The sequence below is a fragment of the Acomys russatus genome, chromosome 25, assembly GCF_903995435.1.
Source record: "Acomys russatus chromosome 25, mAcoRus1.1, whole genome shotgun sequence".
Classification (NCBI taxonomy): Eukaryota; Metazoa; Chordata; class Mammalia; order Rodentia; family Muridae; genus Acomys; species Acomys russatus.
The window spans coordinates 43,877,806-43,902,838 of NC_067161.1; the positions used below are offsets into that span (position 1 = coordinate 43,877,806).

Here is a 25,033-nt window from a genome sequence, read left to right on the forward strand (position 1 = left end):
CCCCTGCTGTAGAGGGATTTTAATCCCGCAACGTGCTACTCTTGATGGAATACAGACATGCCCTTAGCACACAACTTTAATCCCAAATAATGAAGGTAAAATTAGTAGAAGAAAGCAGACATGTTTCAAAGTGATGCCTAATTGAGAGGCAGACAAAGTGATGAATCAGGGAAAGATTTGACAGAATAGGATATGCCCAACACTCATGAGGACAGGGAGGAAAGAAAGGCAGCTTAAAAGAGAGTAGCACAGAGATTGGAAAAGAGGAGGCAGCTTTCCTGGGACAGTTTTACAGAGACAGGTTGTAGAGAGAACAAGCTAGAGAGAACAACAAGGTAAAGACAGAATGAGCCAGAGAATGAGAAGGAGCCAGAAGATTAGAACGGATTGCCAAAGTCAGTATGAGGCGGAACAGAGCAATTCAGTCAGAGGCTGAGAGAGAAGCCAGATTGAGTCAGTCAGCTAGGAGAGGAGTTTGAGTCAGGACAGCTGAGTTGAACCAGCCAGCAAGAGTTCAGAAAGAGCTAGAAAGGGTGATCATATTCAGCAGTAAGTCTCAGAGGATGAAAAAATTCTAGGCCTAGATTAAACTGTATGGAGCCCAGAAGCTTCTAGGACTAGGCCTAGGCAGTAAGCCTCAGAGACTACAATTACATCAGGTGAGTGAAAGTTACTTTTACACTCTTCTTATAGAAGATGGTGCTTTTGGTATCTATCATTTCCTGTAGTCATTGCAAAGATTGGTGATGTGATTCACATGAAATGTTCAGGGTGGTCCTTGGTCTTCATAGGCACCCGGAAATTATGAACAACCAATGTTACTATTTTAGTCTGTGACTTCTGAGTGGAGTAGTCACTCGCTACTTGAGTAGAAACTCAAACTCAGTGCAACAGAAACAGCTAGTAAAATTAGTCTAGGGTGACATCACTGTTTCCTTGGTGAAGTTACAGAAGTCTTTTTTTTTTTTCCCCTCGTGTGTATTGCCCATGATAATAAATACGATTGGGCGACTGTTCTGTGTGCTTGTTGTGGCGAGTGGCTCAATGGGATGCTCTTAGTGGCTGGGATTTACAGGAGCGGGAAAGAACCAGAAGGACGTTTTCCTCAGGTGGCTCCCCGGGAAGGAGACAGACAACCCAATTCTGATAGGTGAATGGGATGGATCGTTAGCTGCTCTTCCAGGGCCTAGCTACGGAGATGGACGGGTCCAGGGAAGGATGGCTCATAGAGGGAAGGACTGGCTGACCCGATAGGCCCAGATGCAGAGCCCATGCCCTCAGCCCTCACCCTCACTCTTCCTCAAACCCCGGGCTTTGAGGTCATAACTATTGTTTTCTGATGCGACCATTTTGCCCTGGCTTGCGGTCTTCAGTTTAATGGTGGGAACACTCAATGGGAGTCGGGTTGGCGGGGCGGGGGTGGGGGATGTCAGTAAAAATCAAAGGAACTGCGCTCCCTGCTTTCCAAAAACTCTGTGCGGACCATGTCAGAGGAGGATTGGGACAGACCCCCACTCTGTTTCACCTGGTGAGATTAATCCATATCTTGTATAAAGCAGTAACCCGCCCCTAGTCTCGACCCAGTTTGTACTGAACCACAGAGGGAAGCTAGGGGGAAAAAAAATCAAACAAACAAGTGTGTAACAACTCTGAAACACCTTGCTGGACAGTGTGACATGCTGGAGAAGCAGAGTGTGACAAGTGACCGGCCTCTGAGTCCCGGCCCTTACCGCTAATGCCAGCATCTCTGGCATGGGCCTTAGTGAGATGATTGGCCAAGTTCTCAGAAGCTTCTAAGCACAGCAGTCAGAGCTAAGGCCAGGTTCTGGGAAAGCAGAAACGGCTAAGCAGTGGGAGAAAGGAGTGATTTAGGGGAACTAGAACACTGGCTGTGAGCCGAGCATTCAGCCTTTCTCCTGACCAGGGAGCCAGCAAGCTGTAAGGTCTCTGTGGCAGACGAGGACTTCCACCAACTCTTTGGGTTGATTGGAGTGGGAGTTCCAGACATAAGAGATTGCGGAGTTGCCAGGATTCCAGGAAACATATTCTATTAGATCTCTTCCCTTAGATGAGCATCTGCGGTCGTTAGTGATGCGGACCTGTCTAATGAGTTGGAAGGGATAGGGTAAATTGAGACAATGCAATGAGAATCATTTGCCAAGCTCATGACTTCCTGATCGCACTTCCAGTCTCTCCAGCCTGATAGGTCAGAACCTTCAGAGGGTTGTTTGCTTGAAATGAATGACCCCACAAAGGCCAACACTTAATAGTGATCTGAGGAAGGGCTACATTAAAGACAGAGCTGGGAGACATGTTATCCTAACTCCCATTCTAACACCCTGCCAGCATGGTATGCCGGGGCAGAGGGGAGTCAAGGCAGAAAGAGCAGATAGCTCAGACCCTTGCTAACCGGGAGCACAGCAAAATGGACCTGATTTGGCTAATACACTGAGATATTTGGTTCCCTGGTATAATGCTGAGGGGGTAATTTATTGGAATGCTGTACAAGGATGCTGGGTTTTTTTCCTCCACCATGTAACACTGTGTGTATAGATCCATTACGCAGTAGATTTCAATCCTGCAGAATCCACAGAGAGTTGCTGAGAGCCTACTGAGAACAGGCTGGACCTCTTTGCTTGTACATAGGCTAGCATTTCCAGGGAGAACATCTCTAGTCTCTTGGGTTCAGGAACACCCCAAATCCATTTCAAGTTCTTCATTTCCTGAAGGGCCTCTTGGGGAATCACTCTACCCTGGAGGATGCACAAGCTGGACACTGTCTCTTTAAATAGTAGAGGCTGAGAACCTCTCAGGCCACCATGACATATCCCAGCATTGGACCAGCCCCTGAATAAACTGGAAAGACGCCTAGTCCAGCTTCAGTTACAGGGATCTCCACCAGGGAACATCTCAGGGAGCCTGGCTGGAAGCAGCCGAGCTCAGAGTCTTGTCTGCTGTGAGCATCTGCTGTCCTGCAGGGAGGGCTTGCCTTCCCTCCTTTGCACTTGACTGCAAAGAAATCCGTGTGGAGGAAGGGGGTTACACCGTTGGTCTGGTGAGTTGTATTGGCAGATGGTGCCTCTGGGTAGTATGTACTTTATAGAGAGGCTCAGTTCCCATCCATTGCAACCTGAAAAACAGGAGCAGGGACTCGGTTCTTAAGATCTTGCTTTAAACCTGGGTGTGTGTTTGGCTGGGGAGGCAAGAGGGCGATCTGAGAGCATCCAGAAGCTGAATAGATGAAGCTTGGAGGGGAAAGGGGGACCTAGATGGCTCTACCCTAGCGGGAAGCAACAAGATCCACACAGCTGGCTAGTGGAGCGGTACACTGGCCAATTCCACCTGTGGCCGGCAGGCTCTGGGTGTGGCCAAGCTTGCTCAGCATTCCCTCAGTAGCATTTCCTTTCTAGCACTGGGAGCTGGCCAGGAAGCAAGAGGCATCGAGCGACAGAGGCGGCGGGGTGGGGGGTGGGGGGGTCACCTTTCTGGCAGCTTGTGGTTATGGCTATGACCTAGGTGACTGTGGACCGAAGTGCCGAGTTAAAAAAAAAAAAAAAGGAGAGGAGCAGGCTGTGAACGCAGCTATAGCCTTGCGCTTTTCAAGGTGTAGATTAGACTTCCCCAGGGGGAAGTTTACTTAGGAGACAGAAAGGAAAGAGAATCCAGAGTTAAACACGGTGTCACCAAGATATGCTGGGAACAGACATGGCTTTAAGTAAGGGCACAGCAATGACTTTTAGGACATATCCAACTTACAAAGACAACCCATAAAACAGAAGACATAGTTCCATTTCCTTGGTCACTCTTGGGCCACATGCTCTCTCATGTAGTTGTATAACTCTGGGTATTTTCTACCCTACTAGAAATGGACAAACCCTGCCTTGAAGGGTTTTGAGCATTAGATGTGGTATTCTCGTAATAGTGGTGTGTTTGGGCCTGTATTTTGTTCCAGACACACTGCGAATGGCTCTGAGCTTATCTTTAAGGATTGTCACACCATTCCATGCAGGCAGCGGTGCTCTTCCCAGTTAAAACTACTGAAGCTGTCAGCGGTGGGAATCTGGCTGATTAGGTGTGCCCCTGAGTGCAGAGCCAATGCTTCAACCACTGCACCACACTGCCTCTCATCCTCCTGGGTGCCATAGACCAGGTAAAACACCTGGCACCGACAGGGCATTGGATAAAAATGTCACAAGTATTTTTTTTAATCTGATGAGAAACTGTAAAAGATCGTTGTCTGATGAATTCTTCAACTATATATATATATATTTTATTTAACGAGCAACTACATACCATTAGTTGACATAGCGGCTACTTTCCAATAGCAAAATAATATAGAACTGTCTGAGTCATTTAGGGCTTCATGACACACAGGTAGGGAGGGTGTGGATGTGTGGATAAAGACTTTTAACACACTGCCTCCTTGCTCAGTCAGCCGATACAGGTGACCTGATGGCCATTTGGGCACATTTCCAAGAGGAGCTGGCTAGCCTCTCCCTCCTTAACTCTGGGCTGGCCACACTCAGGCGGCTGTGAATCAGCTAGTTTCTCCCTGCTGCTCTTCCAGCACCTCAGATGGCCACTTCCCTCACCCCCTACCCCGTGGCCAGGACTCCAGCCAAGGCTGGGAGCCAGGCCAGGCCGCCTCAGGCAAACTTCCTTTGGAGCATATATGCAGTTGTAATCTGGTTTTGCCAAGCCTAGGAGAAGCCGGATCCTAGGACTCCCTGTCAGCCTGGCTTTTCCTACCGCCCCCCCCCCCCCCCTTACCTACGGATTCAGGTCCCAGCAGGGCCCTCTAGATATGTCCTCCGAATCCCAGGAAGCTAGCACACACTTTCTAGGTACAAACAAGGATACCCAGAATAGCTCTTTAGAGGACCAGCCCAGTTAGGAAGCCAGGGCAAGCGGGTGTGCCAGGTGGGCGCAGTCCGCTTCAGTGCACGCAATGCTTGGGGTGGGGTGGGGGGCAAGCTTTATCCATGTAGGTTGAGGGGGGCGAATGTCGAAGGTACAATTTATTGGTCAAGAGAGCCCAAGTACCACAGAGCTAGGGGAGGTGGGAGGTGAAAAAGTCCAGGGGTAAAGTCGAGGTTTGGCAGAGGTCTGCTTTTTTTCTCCCCGGGAGGTGTCTTTAAATCCAAGTAACTGTCTCTGGCAGTCGGCGCCCCGCCCGCCAGCCCCTTCTCCTCGGGGAGGCCCGCCCTCCCGCACACGCTGACCCCGGGACACACCCTTCTGCAGCTACGCAAACAGGGCGTAGTTCCCGTTAAAGGGGAACGTCGGGTGCCTCCCTCTGCCCCCTTGCTTTGCGTGCGCGCAGCCCCGCAGCACAGCTGTCTTTGGGGACGCCAGCAACCCAGAGTTCGCACCCGAGTTTGTGCCTGAGGGCACTCTGCTCTGAGACAGCTGTCTATTTGAACTGTAAGTAAATTGGTAGGGAAAGTGAAGGAAGTGGGGGGGGGGGATAAACCTGGGCATCATTTGGAGATGGTGAGCCTAGAGTCGGGACCGGCTCCAACCCTTCATTGGGCCGCCTTGTGGCAGGAGCGCTGAGACCCCTGTCTGTTTCCTTCCTAGCCTACTGGAGGGACACCCCTAGGATTACTTCCACTGCGTTCAGACCTCAGGGCCGCGGGGTCGGCCTTGAAATTCTTCCCAGATGATGCGCTTGTTAAAACACCTAGGATAGTGTCTCGAACCTCTGGCCCTCCAGGTCCTGGTCACAGCATCGCGCTCTTGGCTCCCTGCTACTTGAAGCTGTCCGATATAATAATTTTAAATTTCTGGAAACGATGGCGAAATCCTGATTATATCTTCTGTGCATTCCTGAGTTTTTGCTTTTGATGCGTTCCTTGGGAGAAAACTGGAGGTGTGTGGGATAGAATACATGGCAAAACTAATTTAGAAATCTCTTTGGCCCAAGGTTCTAACCGTAACTGGTCCACCCAGCTGGAGCCAGTCTTTCACAGCTGTACACATTCACTACCAGGTCACTTAAGGTTTAACTTCCTAAACTTTGTGAAGAGTGAGTGAGTGAGAGTGTTGGGGCGTAGGGGTGTGGGAGTGTGGGGGTTTGGGGGTGCGTGGTGATAGGATCTCCTCCGGAAACGTGTCTTGCCAGTTCTGACTTGCAAGACTTCTCAAACCCAACCAACTCCTTTATGCACTGTCTCCTCCTCGCCAGTCAGCGGCACCCGGGCATAGGGCTCCTGGCGCATCCACTCGGGATGGGGCACTGGACCGGGTCCGCGTGGGGGCCCTGGGTGCGGCTGGCTTAGCCTAGCTGTCCGTAGGGCCGTCTAGGGGAGCGCACACGGAGCTAGCAGGGCTGAAAGTCCTTAATCCCCCCGGGGCGCAGGGAAGGCGCGGAACTCGGCGCGCGGGAAGCTCGGGAGCCGGGCAGTCCTCCAGCCCGCCTGCTCTCCAGCTCTCCGCCGCCCTCGTCTAGGCTAAGCCGGGAGGGGGAAGGGGAGGGGGGGCGGCTCCCCTCCGCTGGCAAAACCCCATGGAAACTTGGAAGCAAGTAACGGAACGCGGGGCGCACTGGGGTCTGGGAAACCAGCCTTGGGCGGCGGGCGACCCTGGCCACTGACTGCAATCCTGGCGCCTCCCCGGGGAGTTGGGGGGGAATCCGCCCTGTGACTCGGGCAGGGACGTGGCCTCTGTGGCCCCCCTGAGTCCCACGGGCCCCGAGAGGCGCCCAGGCTGGGCGGAGGCTTGCTGTGGCCTCTGCTCATCATTCTGGAAACTCCTCTCCTCCGCGCGCCTCCCGGGGTGATCGAGACGTGCGTACTGCTAGCTTGTTTTGTTCCAAAGGCAAAAGATGTTCGATGGCGGGCGGGCACTGGGCGGGGATTTGGATGGAGGCTGCCGCCCCCTCCTGGCCAGCTGGGCCCCCGGGCCAGCCCAGCGGCCTCACACCCGCTTCCCTCTCCTCGCAGGCATCGCTCCACGGATCCCGAGCCCAGCCACCATGCTCCTGCTCTTGTTGGGGATCCTGTTCCTCCACGTCGCCGTGCTAGTGCTGCTGTTCGTCTCCACCATCGTCAGCGTGAGTGTGGGCGGGCCGGGAGGCTCCATGCTGGGCAGCAGCTATCCTAGCTCCCAGTTCCTAGCCAGTGCTTCCCCAGGTGCCAAACTGGAATGACATTTACAGACAGCTGGACATTCCAGAGGTCCCAGGGACTTCTCTTGACTTCTTTTACAAAGTTAGGCCAAGCGGGGGCCTAACTTCCCATCAGGGATGGGAAGAGGAACCAGGCCTGGAAGAACGTAGCTTCTCAGGCCTCTGAGCCATGGTTCTGGGGCTACATTCTCCGCCCTGACTTGGCTTCCTTGAGGAACTCAGTAGGTGATTTATGAAAAGTCGTCTTCCCCCAAATCTTAGCTCAGATGAGTTGTTTTATTTATAAAAACTCTTTAGGACTTGGAGTTATCAAGTTAACCCCGACTTCTCTGGGGAAAAAAAAAAGTTTGCAAATCTCAAGCTACTTGTTGCCGCAGGACTGCCTTCCACTGACAGGAGCTGGGCAGGGAAGGAACTGGGTGTGGAGCTGTCAGACACAGTGGGTTAATTCATCTAAAATATACTTTCTTGCCAATGACGATTGTATGCTTCTGGCTTTAATGTCCCAGTGTGAGGCAGGCTGGAAGTGGTTTTCTTTTTTTTCTGAGAAATATGTTTGGGATTTGTTACTTGCTTTATTACTTGCAGCATCTTAGTTATGACTGTGGCCGGTGCCAATCTTGATAGGAAAGAAGGTGGCACCTGGTTGGTTAGCATGCCTGAAAACCTGGGTTCAGTGCCTGGTGGGGCGTGAACCTGTGAGTGGTAATGCCTGCCTGCGATTTCAGCTCTTCCTGAGGTGGAAGCAGAAGGATTAGAAGTTCAAGATCATTCTTAGATGGGGCTGGAGAGATGGCTCAGAGGTTAAGAGCACTGGCTGCTCTTCCAGAGGTCATGAGTTCAATTCCCAGCAACCACATGGTGGCTCACAACCATCTATAATGTGATCTGATGCCCTTAATAATAAATAAGTAAATATTTTTTTAAAAAGGTCATTCTTGGCTACATAGAGAGTTTGAGGGCAGCCTGGGCTACTTAAGACTCTGACAACACCCCCCCCCAATACACACACACACACACACACACACACACACACACACACACACACACACGGGCTTAGACATGCCAAGGGTAGGAATGGCACCCACAAGGTATACATGTGGTGGGGATGGAACTTGAGTGCAGTTGTTCCTTGGGCAAGTCCCTGGTTCCTACTATGTCACTCACCTCTGAATGCAGTAGCATATGTGTGTGGAAGGTGTGTGTGTCTGTGTCAGATACCTTTCTATTTCCAAAGTGCTTTCTCACACATGAAACAGTGCTCCCACTTCCACATGATATCTGTAAGAGACTGTCACCTCTCATTTCCGGATCACAAAATAGCAACTGTCAACTTTACCAGGGAGTGGCCTGTGCTGAGGGCAGTGGAGAAGGGTCATGCCTCCAGGTGACTAGGCTAGGAAATGTCCTGTGCTGCTCTCCCTGGGCAAGAAGGAGGGGAGGGGCAGGCCCCCAGATGAGGAGGCTGTTCTGCCTTCCCTCACCATGCTCCTTTGCTTCTTTGGCTCCTCACTGCTTCACTGACCGGGGGCTATGTCTGTTTGTTTCCAGCAATGGCTTGTGGGCAATGGACACACGACTGATCTCTGGCAGAACTGTACCACGTCCGCCTCGGGAGCCGTCCAGCACTGTTACTCCTCATCAGTCAGCGGTGAGAGACTAGTTCTGTGCTCTGTGCAGATGGGTCCTTGGTGGGGGGGGGGGCGCAGTCTTCTTTTGCACCTGAAGACATCAATTCTTGAGGCTCTGGTCTAGAAAGCCCCTACTGGGTAGACTCTAATGTGCCACTGAGCCAGGAAGACAACATCAGAGGAAGGGAACAGTTGTCTCATGAGAGAGACTTCAGTTTCGCCACGACTCTACCTGAGCCATGCTGTCAGCCTGCCTCAGTCATTTTGTGTAATATTCTTTGTGGGTAAAGAAATATGGACACAGGTAAGCAGAGAAGGTGACATGCCAGGTCACTGAAAGCAGACCCCATGACTACAGGTGATATTGGGGCCATTTTTGGTTTGGTGTCCCTATCAAAAATAATCCTGTACCTTCCCACTGTAGCAGCAGGCAGTTGGGCCTTCCTAAAGATGGCTTGGCCCGGTTTGGACCTCCTGGTTACCAGACTAGGATCTTGGGCCTCAGTGGTACCACTTAGCATCATAAGCTGGGCCTATGGCCCCTTCTCCATAGACTGTGTTTCCCCTTTGTGCTCAGCATCTTTGGCTATGGGATGTTGGAAACCAGGCTGAGGATGAAAGTGAGGGAGCACTAAGAGTGCTCAGCAGAGCCTGAGATGTTCTGGTACATAGAAACAAGATTTCTACCAAGACTTGGTCTTGTGTTCCCAAGTTTGTGTTCTGGACCCAGAGGGGCCTGGAATACTGGCTTTGAAAGGCCATCCAGGCACAGCTTCCAATCTTACTGTAAACTGCTCTCTTATGTTTGGTTGAAGGAGAGGAACCACCAGTTCATACCGAGCCCCACAGAGCAGGCAGTGAAGTGATGTCGCAGCTCTGTGCATGCCACTTCCTTAGTTGGGTTTTTCTTACTTTACACTCTAAAGGAGTATCACTGAAGCATGGCAAATGAAGGACCTTAGACTCAGTAGCAACGGGAACTGGTAACATACTTGTATTGGGGACATTGGGGACGGGAAATGTTGTTTTAAGTTCCACCATTCTGGGGCTGGGGACAGGGCAAAAGACCCTGGTCCTTTTGAAACGGGTAGTTCTTCATATGAGGGTGTGGGGCACTCTAAATTGAAACCATCCTAGAGGTTGCATGGGTGAGGTGGCAGCCAAGCACTGTTTATGAGTGCCTAAGAATGTGACAAGAGTGCTTTCGGTCGTCCCCCCCTCACCCACACCCCCAAGCCACAGCATCAGGTTTCAACCTACAGCCCTAGGGTCTGGCAGAAGTGCCCTGCCTGTTCGTGATGTGCATCTCCTGGCTCTCTGCTGCCACCTAGTGACCATAAATGGCAAGACCTCCAGCAAAAGTCAACTTTCTCTGGGGCTTTGGGCCTGATGTCCACAAGCGCTGTCCCCAAGTGGCATCTGACCACGTGGTGTTGGCACGGGAATTCAAGACTCTTAGGCCCGGAAGGGAGCAGTTTTGGCAGGCATATTAAAGCTGCCTGAGTTTCAGCCGAAACAAGGAGGCAGAGGAACTGCTAAGTTGTGCACAAACTGTCGGCAAGAGAGAATGGAAGATACAGCTGGGTAACCTGTTAAAGGGCCCAAACTCTGCATCTTCCTGCTTAGTAAATAGCTGTCCCTTGATGCCAGAAGCGTATCTTAAAGAGACACTAGTGCTATCTTAAATAGGAAACATGCCTCACAATTTCTCCATGCCTTGCAAATTCATCTACCTGGCCTTAGCCAACAGTGACTTTGCTCAGTTAGTGTGATTCCAAGCGTGCTTGGGTGGCTTTTTTTTTTTTTTTCTGGCAACCCCAGGTCATAGCTCTGACAATAATGGGCTTCTGAGACATACAGGAAAGGCCCCTAAAAAGCTGGGCTTGCTTCCACTTAGGCTTACTCTAAATTAGGAGTTTCTACTCAAGTCACCTGAGTAGTAATTACCTCTGCTGACGTCTTCCCAGTGTGTGAGCATGTTACGACCTAAGTGCTGAGCATCAGTCTCCTGAGTCTGTCTTGCCTGGTCCATGGAGTTCAACAATGAGTTGTGCAACAATATGGTGTTACAAAGTACAGGACCTTTAAAGTCACCTTCGTGAGCGAGCTGTGTTTAGTGCTTAGAATTAAACAGGCTGTTTGTTCTTTGAATGTTGGAAGCACACTTTTACTATTAGGAGTAGTTATTGATAGCGTCTGTAAAGATTATGTTATCATGTGTGTATCTCCATGTACGTGATGGGCTCCCCTATCTTCTGTGGGATTTTGCTGCATCCGAGGTTCCTGGGTTCAAGGTAATCACCCTGCCTCAGCTTCCTTGAGTATCTGGGACATCACAGCAGCATGCCACTATTTTAGCTCAAGCCAGCTATTTCTCTGAAGGGATACTGAATCTCTACCCTCTCCCCAGAGGCCTGCTTTGTTGTCACTGAAGCCACTGCTTTCCTCAAAGACCTGATCTCTTCGTGCTGGGGCTAGTTTTATGTGTTTTACACACGTCCCCAACCTCTTTCTACCTTAGTTTTTCTAAACTGATTCAGTTATTTGTCTGGCCCCTGCCTGATCCCTGAACTGGCTCTGTGGGGCCCACCCCAAGGCTTGGGGGCTCTTGGCCTTGGCAGTCACTGGTCTTGCCTCTGCTGATGCCGAACCTCACTGAGGAGCCAGGGGATATGCGTATGGGTGCATGAGTCACTCATTATGAAGGCCAGGTGCCTGAGGAGAGGGGGCAGGCAGACAGTGCCAGAGTTCAAGGAGGAAGTAGAAGGTCAGTCTCTAGTGGGAGGCAGAATATGATCCATCCTCCAAAGGGTAGGCAGGATTTAAGTAGATACAGGCGAGTGGGGAGGTATGCTCTGTCTGGGCAGTGACCTACTCCAAGAAGACAGGGCATGGTAGACCAGTTAGCTGGTTAGTATGAGACTTGAACAGGCAGAACATCTACAAATGTTAGTGCCACAAATATGTCTATGTTCAGCTCTTTTAATGAAGTCAGGGCACAGCAGCGCAAGAGATGCATGGGGCTCGGGACATTTTTAGAGACCCAGGTACTTCCCGGCTCATTTCTTTGTCTCTTTTGGGGTTGGTTCTCATCCTCCTGAATGTAGACTCTGCTAGAACCCCAGCCATCTCACCCATGTCTAAAATCACTGGTTCTCGACCTTCCAAACGCTGCAGCCTTTTAATTCAGTTCCTCACATCGTGGTGATCCCCAAATATAACATCATTCGCTTTGCTGCTTCATAACTGTAAATTTGCCACTGTTATGCATCGTAATGTGAATATCTTTTTTTCCCCCAATGGTCTTAGATGACCCCCCACACACAAAGGGGTTGCAACCTACAGGTTAGGGTGAACAAAAGCAGGAGAGAAAGAGTGTGTTCTTTCCCCTTTTAATGGAATGTGTCTGGAAACATGCATCTGTTTCTTCCTTTTGTTGCAGCTTTAGTTACAAGATCGTGCCTTATTCGTTTTTAAGAATGGAGTAGAACTGTGTCGAAATCCTTCTTTCTCCTCTCCTCCCCTCTTCCCTTTCTTCCCCCCTCGCCCCTCCCCCAGCTTCTCATGAGCTCTTCCGCCATTTTCTGTCTTCCTCCAGTGTAGTGAAATCTTCAAGTCCATTCATGGATCTTTGTTTTCTTCCAGTCCAGTTTTCTCTTTCAAACTCCAGACTCCTGTTGGCAGCCACGCGCCAGACAGTTCTGCTGGACGGCTGGCTTATGAGTCCCCACCCAAGCTGCCATCCAGAGCCACCCTGCACCTTCCTCCTTGACCGTCTTTGCTGTTGTCTGGTGTCTTAGCGAACAGTGCTTCAGCATCCAGCCTGCCCGATAGCTGGAGCCTTCCCAGTGTGCCCCTCTCCTCCTTCTCAGAGTCCCAGGCTTCATGTAGCATGCCGTCCTCTAGTGTCCACAGTCGCAGTCCCCTTCTTGCCAGAGGTACCAAGGCAGAGATGACGTCTATCTGTTTTTGTCCCTCTGTGATTCGGATTCCAAGCTGAACCCATGATGAAGTTTTGAAGAATAAAAAGCTGGTTCCATCACTCAGTTTTCCAAGCGTTCTAAGGCCCCATTGGCCTTCATTTCCAAGTGACAGCCTTGCCATGGCCCAGGGGGATTAGCTGGACGGGCCTCTTCCTTTCAGCATAGAATCCCACCATTCCCTTTGTTCCTTGGACGTAAACACCCCACTTCAGGATTCTCCTCTTCTCTTCACATCCTGCCTCTCTTCCTTACCATTGCCTTTGCCCATTATTTTTCACCCAAAACTGTTTGTTGCTCATGAAGAGAAGAGAGCAGAAAGGCTCACAGTGTGTAGTGTGCTGGGCAGACAGCTGGAAAAGTAACTTTTACTCTCCTGGCTCAATTGTTTTCTGGGAGGATTACTGCCTCCTTCTGCTAACCTAGGTCTAGTCCTGGAAGCTTCTAGCCTCCATACAATCTAACCTAGGCCTAGAATGTTTTAGCCTCTGAGACTTACTGCTTAATAAGTTCACCCTTACTTGTTCTTTCTGAGCTCTGGGCTGACTGGTTCAACTCAGGTGTTCCTGCTCAAACTCTTCTCCCAGCTGACTTACTCAATCTGGCTTCTCTCTTGGCCTGGAACTGCTCTGCTTGGCCTCTAACTCAGCAATCTGCTCTGATCTTTTGGCTTGTTCCATCTTTACCTGAGGTTCCCCCCCCCCACCCCCTGCAACCCATCTCTCTATTACTGTCCTGGTAAAAATTGCCTCCTCTCTCTGCAAAACTGCCTCTTAAGTGACTTCCCTTTCCTCTCTCTTCTCATAGGCATATCCTATTCTGTCAAATCTTCTGTCACCTTTTTTGCCACTCAATTAGACATCACTTTCAAACATGGGTACTTCCTTCTACAAACTAACTTTACTTCTGTTTGAGATTAAAGGCATGTACCACCATGCCTGGATCTAAGCTTTTCACTTGCTCTATACCAAGCTGGCCTTGAACTCAGATCTGTTTGCCTCTGTCTCCTAGACTAAAGACGTGCTTGTATTCCAGCCAGATCACACAGACCTAGAAGGTCTTTGGATGCGATCTTTTGCCCAGAACAGCCATGTTCTGAATTAACATTCTTTTACAGGTAGCTAGGGAGCTCAAGTGATGTAAGGGCGGCCCTGTGAGCCTTGCAGGGAACTGAACAGGCGATTAGGATCATGAGGGGCTGGAGTGTGTACGTGTGTGTGTGTGTGTGTGTGTGTGTGTGTGTGTGTGTGTGTGTGTATGTGTCAGGATGGGGGCTGTTTGAGTTGGAGAATGACCCTGGAAACCTCTGAGCACAAAATCCCAAGGGGGAGAGGAACAGTGCAGGAACAGCATTGTGGGGCGGGAGTGGGGAGTGTCCAAAGATCCTTTCAGACTCTAGCAAGGACCTGGCACCTCTGGAAGCCCTTCTACCCTCCCTGTTCAGTCAAAACCTGGTCTGCTCTAGACTCTGGGGATCTGGTTTTTTGTAGAAGCTTCCATAAGGCAGACTCTACTGGGGTCCTACCGGGAGCCCAAAAATGTGTGGCTGATAAGATTCTTAATGCTTTAACAAAAACCTTTCTGCCTTACAGACTTTCTTAATGAAGACCTTTATTTTCACAATCAGAAAATAGTTATATAAATGATCTTATATTAGAGGAATAGTTGGAGTCATATAGCTTTGACTGGGCCTTGGCTTTCAAATAAGTAGGGCCTGTAAAGTCACATGATGGTGGGTGCTAATATTTTTTGAGAGCTATTGTTTGAGGTCTGGGTACCATGTATGCCTCGCTATAAAGTGAACCCGGTGCCTTGTGTTTTGAGTTTCTTTTCTTTTTCTTTTAATATATAGAAGCAATCTGCAACTCTTGATTTCACCTATGTGGACCTGGCCTGGAGCAGACTGGTCAGATCCAGTCAGATCCCAGTCTGGTTGGGTGTCTGAGAGTTAGAAGGGCACAAGCTGGCTTTGGTCTCATCATCATTGACTTCAGAGAACCCAGCTGAGGTCAGGCACAGCCGAACTTGCTTTTGGTGGCACTTGACTCAGACCCCATTCCTACTTATGAATTGCTCTATTGTGTTGGAAGATGGGGGCCATGCCAACAAAACATATGTCCATTTCTGAGACATCTTTGATTTTAGAGAGAAAGTGTCTACTCAAGCCATGAAGGGGATAACCAGGCACACCAGGCACATTTTACCTTCCCAGTGGTTGGAGATGCCCTGCAGGCTCTCTGGGGAAATTGGGCCCCTCAGCTGTAGAGGACCTCTCTGTCTCAGAGGGTATATGGGAGCCAGACCAGAAGTCAGCAAGAGCTCCTTGCCTTCTTTTCCATTCTAAACGATGGCAGCGAATGCCCAGCAGTCGGTAGGTTGTGGTGGCATTGCCTGGGCTGGAAACTGGAGAACGCACATCTCGCGAGCATCGGTCGCACCAAACACTCTTGGTGGTCTCCTTTGTCTCTGTCTCCAAAATGATGCCAGACTTTATCTCACTCTTTCATTTGGTGACACTGTCGGTTTGGCAAGGACATCAGAGCATTTCCTTTCTGTGGCTCAGTTTTGGATCAGAATTCAGGAAACCCAAGGGCCCTCTGCATTTATGGGCTTGTCTTTCACAATTTCAAATCTTTGTGGCTCCCCATACCAGCCCATAATCTTTGCTTCAGTAATGGCTCTTGATTTTTCAGGATCTCGTGGGTTCTGTGGCAGGAAAAGTGGAATCTAGGGGCTGGGATGCGGCATTTAAACTCTTGGCTTTCTTACCAGATGTCAGTACCTACATGTTAATATGGAGCCTTCACAGTCTTTGCTGATTAAAAATGTTAGGTGAGAGGCCGAAGAGAGAGAGGGCTGTCTGAGCCCAAGAGGGTAAGAGCTGCATAGAGTGAAACCCTAAAGATGTACGATTTCATTGGAGCCCAGAAAAACATCCTTTGCATTTTGAGAGTAGGGAGAGCTTGGTCATGACTTGACCTGAGGGCGTGGTGGCCCAAGAGGAGGCTGTGTGGGCCCAGGACCTGAGTATGCAAAGTCACTGGTATGCAAGAGTCTCCCACTATCCACCGCTGTCCCTGTGGGTCTGGAGTCACCTCTGCAATAGGCCCACCCTGCATTTATCCTGACAGGGACAGAGAACACCCAGCTTCCATGAAAGCTTTTCATTTCTGAGCAGATATCAGTGGTTGCAGCCATCTGATCCTCACACATGTGGAGGCCGTCCTATACTGTAGACTTTACTCCAGAAATTGGGCACACAATGGCATAAGAAAGACTGGGTCTCCATCCCGTGGAGCTCACAGTTATTGTGGGGGCATGGCTTATAATCAGGAAACAATCTTGAGAGTGGAAGGTAAGGGAGGAAGGATCAGGCCATAGAAGGCCTCTTTATCCACAGTGAAGGGTGGGCATTTTGAAAATTAACTTGGGGGACCAATGAGGAGCTGTAGTGAGGGGTCAAGGATGGGAACGATGGACAGTGACAATCCTGATGACAAAGATAGTACAAGCAGCCATGCAGGCCTTCTTCTTAGAGCCCTGCATTCAACCCACATTAGAACTGTAGGGCGTTGGAAGAGGCTTGGCTAGTTCCAAGAATGGAGGGAGAGGTAGGTGGGCGAGAGCTGTTGCTGCTGCATTGCACGTAGGCCTTGTGGGAAGCATGGTTGGAAATGGTGTCTAGGTTTGGCAGGGGCAGGAGATAGGTATAAAATGGGGTCTTGGACTGAGCTTGTAGAGGTGAGAGGAAAACAGGGCATCGGTGACTAGAAACCAGGATCGGATTTGCTCATCAGAGGTGACAGCAGGGTCTCTCTTGGACTTAGTAGTCCCTAGGGACCAGTCTTGCTGGATCCCCATTTTTAGACATCCTGAGTCTGTGGGGGAGTGTCATCAGGATGGGGGTGCTGAAGTAGGGAAGGGAAGATGAGCTGAGCCTTGATGGGGGTCTGTGAAGGAGATTGAGAGGGGCAGCCTGGGATGTGGGAGAAAGCCCATGGGATGACATCATTTGAGAAGTTCCCCTTTGTTCAGCCCACAGCTTCAGCTGCCTGGGGCAGTCATTCCTGGCTGCCTTCCTCTGTGCCATTATTCTAGACTTGGGCTTGCTATGTCGATTGCTCACCCTTAAGAAGTGGAAATCTGTCTAGTGGCCTTTAAACCAGCCCAGGGTGACAGGCGTCTTTGTTCTGGTTGACAACTCTTCAGATAGTAGAGGACTGCACTTTCCTCCTTTCCGTGGCTTCTCTGGGGCTAGTAAGATTGTTCTGGAGTCCCCCCTGTATGGTGTGGGTAAGCAGCAAGTGTGATGTTGTCTTGCCTTTCTGGAGTGAAGTTGTGGGTTTGGCTCAGCTAACTGGCTGGTAATTAAAAAAAAAAAAAAAAAAAGCTGTCTCTCCATGCCATATCACTTACCTCCACCTTTTCTCCCTCTTGTGGATTCTAAATCCAAAGTTGGCAGGGAGGGCATTGGCTCTGATTTCAAGTACACTGTTGGCTTTTCTGGCACTTCCAGTGCCTTGTCGTAGAAGAAGGCGTCGAGGTGTTCCCAGGAATCTGTCCTCTTTTGCCTTCCATACAATGGGCAGACTGGCAGGTGCCCTGATATCCTACAAGTAGTCTGTGCTGAGGTAGGACACACAGCCTGAGGCCTCCTAACTGCGTGGGTTCCAAGGCCTCTGCACATTGACAACTGTGGCATAGATGGACCCAAGGAGGTAGCTGGCCATTGAGTGTGGGTCTTGGGAGTTGGATAGAATACCAGGGGATCTGGGGAGCGCAGAAGGGCTCTGCATGTTAGGAAACATGGGTGTTGGGTGTGGAGACTGTGTTCTTTCTAGCTCTTGATCAGAAGGGCTCTGCACCTTAGGCAGCATGGGCATCGGGTGTGGGGACTGTGTTCTTTCTAGCTCTTGATCTCCACGGGGGCCTTCTTATATCTGGTGGGGTGTGGGGAGGGTGGCAGGCTTCAGTTTTTCTTGTATGGAGAAATCTTGTAAAACCCAAAGATCTCAGAGCTAACCCAGCCACTCCCTGGCCATTCTCCGTTCGCACAGCTCCTGGATGTGCCATGGATCCTCCCTCTTCTAGTCCGCTTCTGTGGCCGAACTCGATGTTTGCAAGCAGGATGCCACACTCACAGATTTTGGAGAGAGAGAGAAAAATTAAAGTCAGAAGTTAATCAAGCTTTTCTTATTTTCTAAAAACAACAGCACAACTTCTCATGGCCTGTGATAACTGAGTACACATTGTGAGTGTCTAGCATGGGAGGCTGATGCGCTGGAGCACGGAGCCCACCTCACCCCCTCTTTGGTATTAGCTTGCCGACTGAGTCTTATCCTCTGCAGAGCTTCCTATTTCTGCAGCCTTCTAATGAGGTACAAAAGAAACCTCAAAAAGGTTCCTTCTGTTCGGTTTACTCAGGGACCCCAGCGAGTGCATGGGAATCCCGAGGGCCCGGTCTAAGACACAGAAGGACACGGGAGTCAGAACACAGACCCAGACTGAGGAAACCAGTCTTCCGCAAGCCTCATACTGTGGAGTGACGTTACCTGAATGCTTGTGTGGGTTGAGTGTCTTATCCAAAATGTCTGCAGCTGGAAGTGGTTCTGATGTGGGGTGGTTTTTGGTGCTGGAACACTTGCATAGGCAGCAGCTGTATTTGGTGAGGGACCCAAGTCTAAACATGAAACGTATTTATGTACAGCTTCTAGTCATAGCCTGATGCCATATTTTCAGTACCCATCACCCTGGATCAGGGGACTGTCAGTTTCAGATTGCTTGAGCTTTTCGAGGTTTTTGGATTAGTGACATTCGATTTGCTATTGGGTGTCATTGGAGATATGAGGTTTCTTTCGACACCTTGGGCACTTTGTGTTCCCTGATGCCTAGCCACAGGTTGTTTCCACTAAAGCGCCTCCTTTCTGACCAGCTGAGTAGGCCTCGGGAGAGGCCCTCATGGTCTCTGTGAGTCCTAGGGCCATGGTCTGCTTTTCTGTTTGATCTGCTTGCTGCAGGGCTCGTGGGCAAAATTAGTCTGATGCCTGATTCTCACCTTAAGCTATCATGTGGTCTGCTGTGGGGAGGGCTGGAGGAGCTGGGACAGGACCCACACTGAACTCTGTGCAGTCAGGCTGGTGGGCGAAGGGTAAGCAGAGGCCACATTGTTCAGGGTGGAGGCTGCTTGGAGATCCAGCTATTTCTGGAATGACATTCATACTGAGAAATAAGGGAAAATGGTGATTTTTGTGTGCCCGTGGTGGGTTGGATTTGGGGGTGGTGGGGGGGGGTCCTGCTTTCAGGGTTGTCATGTGACTTTGAAAATAGTGCAGCACTGTGCCCACGGGAGGTACCGACTCCTGCCTTTGCGATTAACCTCTCAGAGAGCTTTTTTCTATCGCTGCAATGTGTGTTCTGCCTTAATCTACCCCATGTTTTCCACGTAGCTACTTATTATCTATACTGTTTATTTTTTTTGTGATCCTGGAGATAGAGCCCATACCATTGACCATGCTAAGCAAGTCACCTGCCTACTCAGCTACGTTCTAGACTCCTGTGTGTCCTCTTCTTTGAATCAGGAAACCATTCACGGATTTCCCACAGGGAGCCAGAGGTCAGGGACAGAGATGGCTCCGTGGTGATACTGACAGAAGCAGATGAACTGTTCGTGTTTCCTGAGCTCTTACCCAACTGGACTGTAGGCCCTGGGCTAATAATACAGCCGAGGGGGCAGATGCATTCCCTTCTCTGTTCAGCTGGCTCTGGCCAGGAATCTGACCTTGAAGGGAAGCTTGGCTGTTCCAGCTCCACCATCCCCTGGGTGCTCTGGAGGATGGCCTATCTCTAGCCAAAGCCTGCAATAAAAAGCTGTATGCAGTCCTGGGGCCTGGCAGACTCATTGGAACAGTAGCCCTGCCTGAGAGCATGAGGGCTTTTTCATTCTGGAACTCAGCACCAGGGGTTAAGATTGGCTTAGACCCGCCACTGAGAATTCTAGTGATGTACCCCAGGCATCCACTATGCATTCAGTACTGAGTGTGTGGCCTGGAGAGTGGCAGGCTTTTCTTGGGCTCTGCCAAGTTGTCGGAGGCTTGTAATTAGTGGGGAGCAGGGTACCACCCTGCTGGGGCTTGCTCACCATTCGGATACTGGCCTTTGCAGGTCACCGACTCTGCATAAACAAGTTTCAAATTGATAGCATTCTCCCAGGCTACTGCCATGACTCGATTCTTGCTTTGCTCTAGCAAAAGTAGGCAAACTCTAGCCTTAGAGGCCAAAGGAAAGCCACTATTGGATTGACTAAATAAGGGCTTATTGGGTAAGTCAGCCGCATCCTTGGTTTTCCGAATAGGCTGTGCCTGACTTTGTCCTACAAAGGCAGCTGAGTGGTCACTGCTGAAGTCCAGAGACCTCCAAAGCTTAGCTGGCCTGCTGACTGCAGTCAGATTGCTGTATAGACAGATGCTCATCTTCTGGTGCTTTAGTCTGTGCTGGTGAAGTCAAAGTGTGTCGAATGCTTTTCGGAGTTCTGGTTGGTACAACGATTGTCTCGCTTATGTGAACTCTGTGGTCCCCCCGGTACAGCACTGCTTTGTGTGACCTGGATGGAGTTGCCCAGAAATGGAGCCTCAAGGCACTACATAAAGGGCTGATTCTCTGCTGCTCAGCACCTCTGTGTGAGTGGCATTGGCTTTTTCTCCCATTGCTTCTTCCTTCTTCTCTCCTCTTTCCATTGGGACTGAGCCCCCGGCGTCTCTGGCACCAGCTTCTGTGCACCCTCTTTAACAGGGCTTTCACAGCAGCTCAAATCATTGTAACCCTATGATCTTGGTTCGTAAGTCAGGCTAAAGAAGAACAAGTCTCTAAAAGGCAAGTGGCAAGTTAACTAGGTAGCCCCAGAACCATGCAACAGAGCCACTTCAGGGCCGGGCCACCTAGAGCACATGCACATGACAGTAAGGGGGAGCCTGGCTTTGCTTGGCTGAGCCAGCTCTCACATGGAATCTAGCACCTGCCCCTCTGTCCTGGCCACCCCTCCCTTCTAAGTCTGATGATGATTTTGGCTGGGGAGCAATGTTAGGGTAGCTGAGCTACCCCTTTAGGGCACTCCTAGTTTCCCCTTGAGCAGTCAGCTGTCTGAGCCCATCTTGGGACTGTCATAGAGGCTGCTTTCCCTAAGCCCCAGCTCTGCTTGGCCTCTGATGTCTTCCGGCAATGCCTGATGGATGGCATGGCACTTGATGAAAAGAGGGTCTCTTTTCTCCATGCCCAGGACTCCTTCAGTTCTATATCTTTGAAACCCAGCCCCTACTATTGACGCTGCCATGCCTTCTTTGCCTTGTGATGATTTTTAAGCTTGTTGGAGTGGTCAAATAACATGTGCAAAGTTGCCTGTCGCTATGGAGTGTGGATTTGTTCCTGGTCCAATGCTCAAATCTTCATGAACTCAAGTTGCTCACATTGAGTGGGAGGTAGTGTTTATGCATAACCTTTGCACAAGCCCGTGTGAATCGTTGTCACTGTACTGCTCGGGGAGTGAGGATAAAGAATTGTCTGTGCCTGGCCACCTACAGGAGCAGCTTTTAAAAATGTCCTTGGCCTACCTGGATGAGTCTGTGGATGTGAAAGCGTCAGACAGATGAAGAGCACCCTCTCTTCTTATTAAAAAGAAATCAAAAGATGCAGAGCCGGTGAAAGGATTTTTGGCCAAGCTCTCCCTCATTTATGACCAAAGTTCCTGGGGCTCCGCCAGGCATCAGACTGCCTGATCTCTGCTTCTTTTCTGTAGGATATACTTGAGCAAGTACGGTCTGCTGGTGTGCTTACGCAGTGGTCCCGTGCTGTGTACACATCTTGCTCATCTTTGCCTTGAGGGCTTAGAGAGGTCCCTCGGACTAACTCATCGCTTTGCGTGCTGCCAGTCCATTGTAGGGAGATAGCTCAGTTTGTTGTTGTAGGGTGCTGTAAGTGAGACTGTAGGGAGATTGGCTAATTCATCATTCCCAGTGATGGGAGTGACAGCGGTGTGTGAACATCCTGGTTGATGTCATTAATCTGTACTAAATTAATTTTGGATTCATTTCATTCTTGTTTTTCTTGCTCTTTAGTTGACAGTTCAACGCTCCCCCCCCCCCCCTTTCTCTTAAGTATCCTTCTGAAAGGCATGAGAGGCAGGCATTGCCCTCTGCAGGCTGCACTCACCACAGCTTGTGGGTCTGACTCCTTTATTTTCAGTGCCGTTCCTTGCTGATGAAATTTTTAATTATATATTTGAGTGTCTGCTCAGGTGTTTACTTCTGGGTACAGATGCTAAATTGTTAGGTCATTATATCTTAAGTATTGAAAAATTTAAATATATCCTTTCAGAATTCCAGGTATAAAAGGCTATGGGGTTGCCACTATTCCTGTGAACAGTGTATCATTCTGATGCAGGCAATGTGATGGGCTTTAAATTCGCATTGTCATTAGGGTCTGTGCTCACATGTCATGGTCCGTGTTTGGGAAGTAAGAGTACAACTTCCGGGAGCTGGCTGTCTCCCTGAGCAACAGAGTCTTCCAGTGCTTCTACCCATCTCACCAGACCTGCTGCTATCTATAAGAAATGCTTTTTGACAGGTGCATAGATTAAGAGCTGGCGTCACATTCTTCATGAGTTTCCCATACACCCTCTGGTTATTGCGTGGGCTTGAGTGTCCGCGTATGTCACAGGCTTCCATGATTTTCACTTGTGAATTACACATCATATGTCTGTGTGGCTTTTTAAGTTTACATCTGGCCCTTTAATCCCTCTGCAGCTTAATCTTGTGCATCTGAGAGCTGGAGACCTGACTTCAGCTGACCGCCTGTCACTTCCTTCCTTACGGTTTGCGGACTGTGTTTCATGTACTCTAGGATGGTAGCTGTACATCCAAAGACTGCCTTCTGCCGCTCTCTAACAGTTTCTTTCAGTGACTAGAGCATGCGGTTTGGTTTACAAAAGCTTTATAGGCTCTGCATGTAAAATATTTTAGTTATATATTATAGATACATTTTATTAATTGTGTCTCTACTAGGTAGCATGTGAGGTAATAGACACACTGAAGCTCTGTGTTTAATAGCTGGTTGTTTTTGTTCATTTTTCTGTTTTTTTTCCCATTTCTTTTATATTGTTTTTGATCTTATGTTGTTGTTACTGTGCTTGATGCAAAAATTTTTTTAGCTGTTACTTTTTGCTTTTATTCTCTTTTGAAGAAAAAGAAAATTAAGACAGGGTGTCATGGAACCCAGGCTGGCTTTGAACTTTCTAGGTAGGCCAGGATGACCTCAGACTTTTTTTGTTTAGAAGACAGGGTTTCTCTGTAATAGCTCTGGCTGGTCCTGGAACTTGCTTTGTAGACCAGGCTGGCCTCGAACTCTCAGAGATCCTCCTGCTGCTGCTGGGATTAAAGGCATGGGCTCCCCTCCCTGGCTTACCGTGAGCTTTTGATAAGCCACCATGCTTGGCTTATTCCGATACTAGGGATGGAAGTCAAGCGTCTGTGTTGGCCTGGACGCATTCAGAGAACTGAGCCAGTCATCTTTTAGGTGAAGTTTTTTCCAGTTGAGAGACTTAGAAGAATAATGTTCTATTGCTCAGTATTTTTGATAGATTGAAGTCTCACAGCTTTGAGTGTTCAGAAACACCGTTAATGTTGCTTCTTTTGTTCTTCGGTAAAAAGCTGTCAGCCATACTGACGTTTACCGCCTTCCATGTACCAGGTATTTTATTAAGAGCATATGTTGTCATATTTCTTCAATTTTGTTAAACTATACTAACTCAGTTAGTTTTGGATTTATTATACTCTGGTTTTCTCTAGCTTTTTGAGTTGACAGCTCAACTCTCCTATTTTATTATTTTTCTAGTCCAGGCCTAAGGAGGCGGACGTTATCTCTTCTGAAGGCTGCTTTGGCCGTCAGTGTCGTTCCTTGCTGATGAAATATTTACCTTTTATCTCAGTTTCTTTAAGGAATTGTTTAAATCTCTCTCTCTCTTTTTAAGTTTGCAAATTTACTTTGGCTTCTGTTTGTCTATGCTGGGTGTTCATTGTGTTTTTGTAAGGCAAGTGCTGTTCTCCGAGCTGTGGCCTCTGCCCTAGCTAGCTTTGGATTTCTAAGTCTTGGTTATATTTTTTGCTTAGATCATTTCTGCTTTCCCAAGACTTTTTCCTCCTATACTCAGCCAGCTTGTCAGACTGTCCCATGCGGATTTGAAAATAGTTTATAATTTTTTTTCATTTGGACACACATTTCTTATGTGTCTGCTGCATGGAATCAGCCACTGCTGCAGGAGTAGACTTGACCCCCATGTGTTTTGGTGTTTCCAGCTTACATATTTGGAAAAAGATATATTTTTCTCTTTGGAGCCCCTTATATTTTTAGCTTATGTTTGGATGCTGTTTCTCATCTTGCACTATTGATTATCATTTATTTAGGGTTTCCCGACTACTGTGTGTTGTGTCTATCTCTTGGGTAACGGGCTAGAATGGGTTAACTTAAAGAGCTATTCAGTGAGTAATTGGAAGTCCCTTCACAGGTCCTATGGCTGAGGGCAGAGTTGGACTTACTATGCTATGTGGCTCTGTGTGTTTTGTCTATTGTGCAAACCGCCTTCTTCATCTTCCTATCCCTACTGCCAGTGCAACAAAAGCTCACCAAATAAAAATCTCTCTGATCCCCAATTGTGTTCTCATTAGATCACTTGGGCATAAGGAGGTTCAATTGTCAATACATGAAGTCCAGGGTGCTTTTCCTATGTGCATAAACTTAACACATAAAGATTTCAAGTTGCCACTGGATTTGTGAGATCTGGTGGTAATTTACACCATGTTAGTAGAAGATCTTAGGGTTGGAGAGTGAGACCCAGTGTAGGTCTGCTCCAGCCCTGTACCCCAGGACAGCACGGGGTCTCCTCCCAGCCAGTGAGTTGTAGCTTCTTCGTTTCAGACTGGGACCTTAGATTTGACTTCTGCCTCATCTCACTGAGCTGGATGGCCTTGTAATGTATCACTGCGACATCAGCTTTATTGCAGAATGATCCTCCAGAAAAACCACACTGTCAGGAAGAGCCATACACTAGTGGCAGTCATTAAGTGAAAGGTGGCTGCTCCTGGCCCCGCAGGCAATGTTTTCTTGCCTCAACTGAGAAGGAAGTTGGAGACAGCATATGGCGCTATGGCGAAAGAGCGTGAGTGTGGAGTCAGGGCCCCTCGGATAGGGATGTGACCCCGGGATTATCAGGCATCTCTGGAAGTCCCTACAGTACCAGACACACTAGA

General features: G+C 49.2%; 1 protein-coding gene across 1 annotated transcript in view; it reads left to right on the top strand.

Annotated features, from left to right (window-relative positions):
- The first annotated feature begins 6,891 nt into the window (after window positions 1-6,891).
- Pmp22 (peripheral myelin protein 22) overlaps window positions 6,892-25,033 on the top strand; it is a 29,024-nt gene continuing 10,882 nt past the window's right edge. Inside the window, exons 1-2 of the mRNA XM_051167518.1 lie at window positions 6,892-7,054; window positions 8,681-8,780. Coding sequence (XP_051023475.1) covers window positions 6,977-7,054; window positions 8,681-8,780 — 178 coding nt within the window. The 5' untranslated portion in view covers window positions 6,892-6,976. The remainder of the gene's footprint in view (window positions 7,055-8,680; window positions 8,781-25,033) is intronic.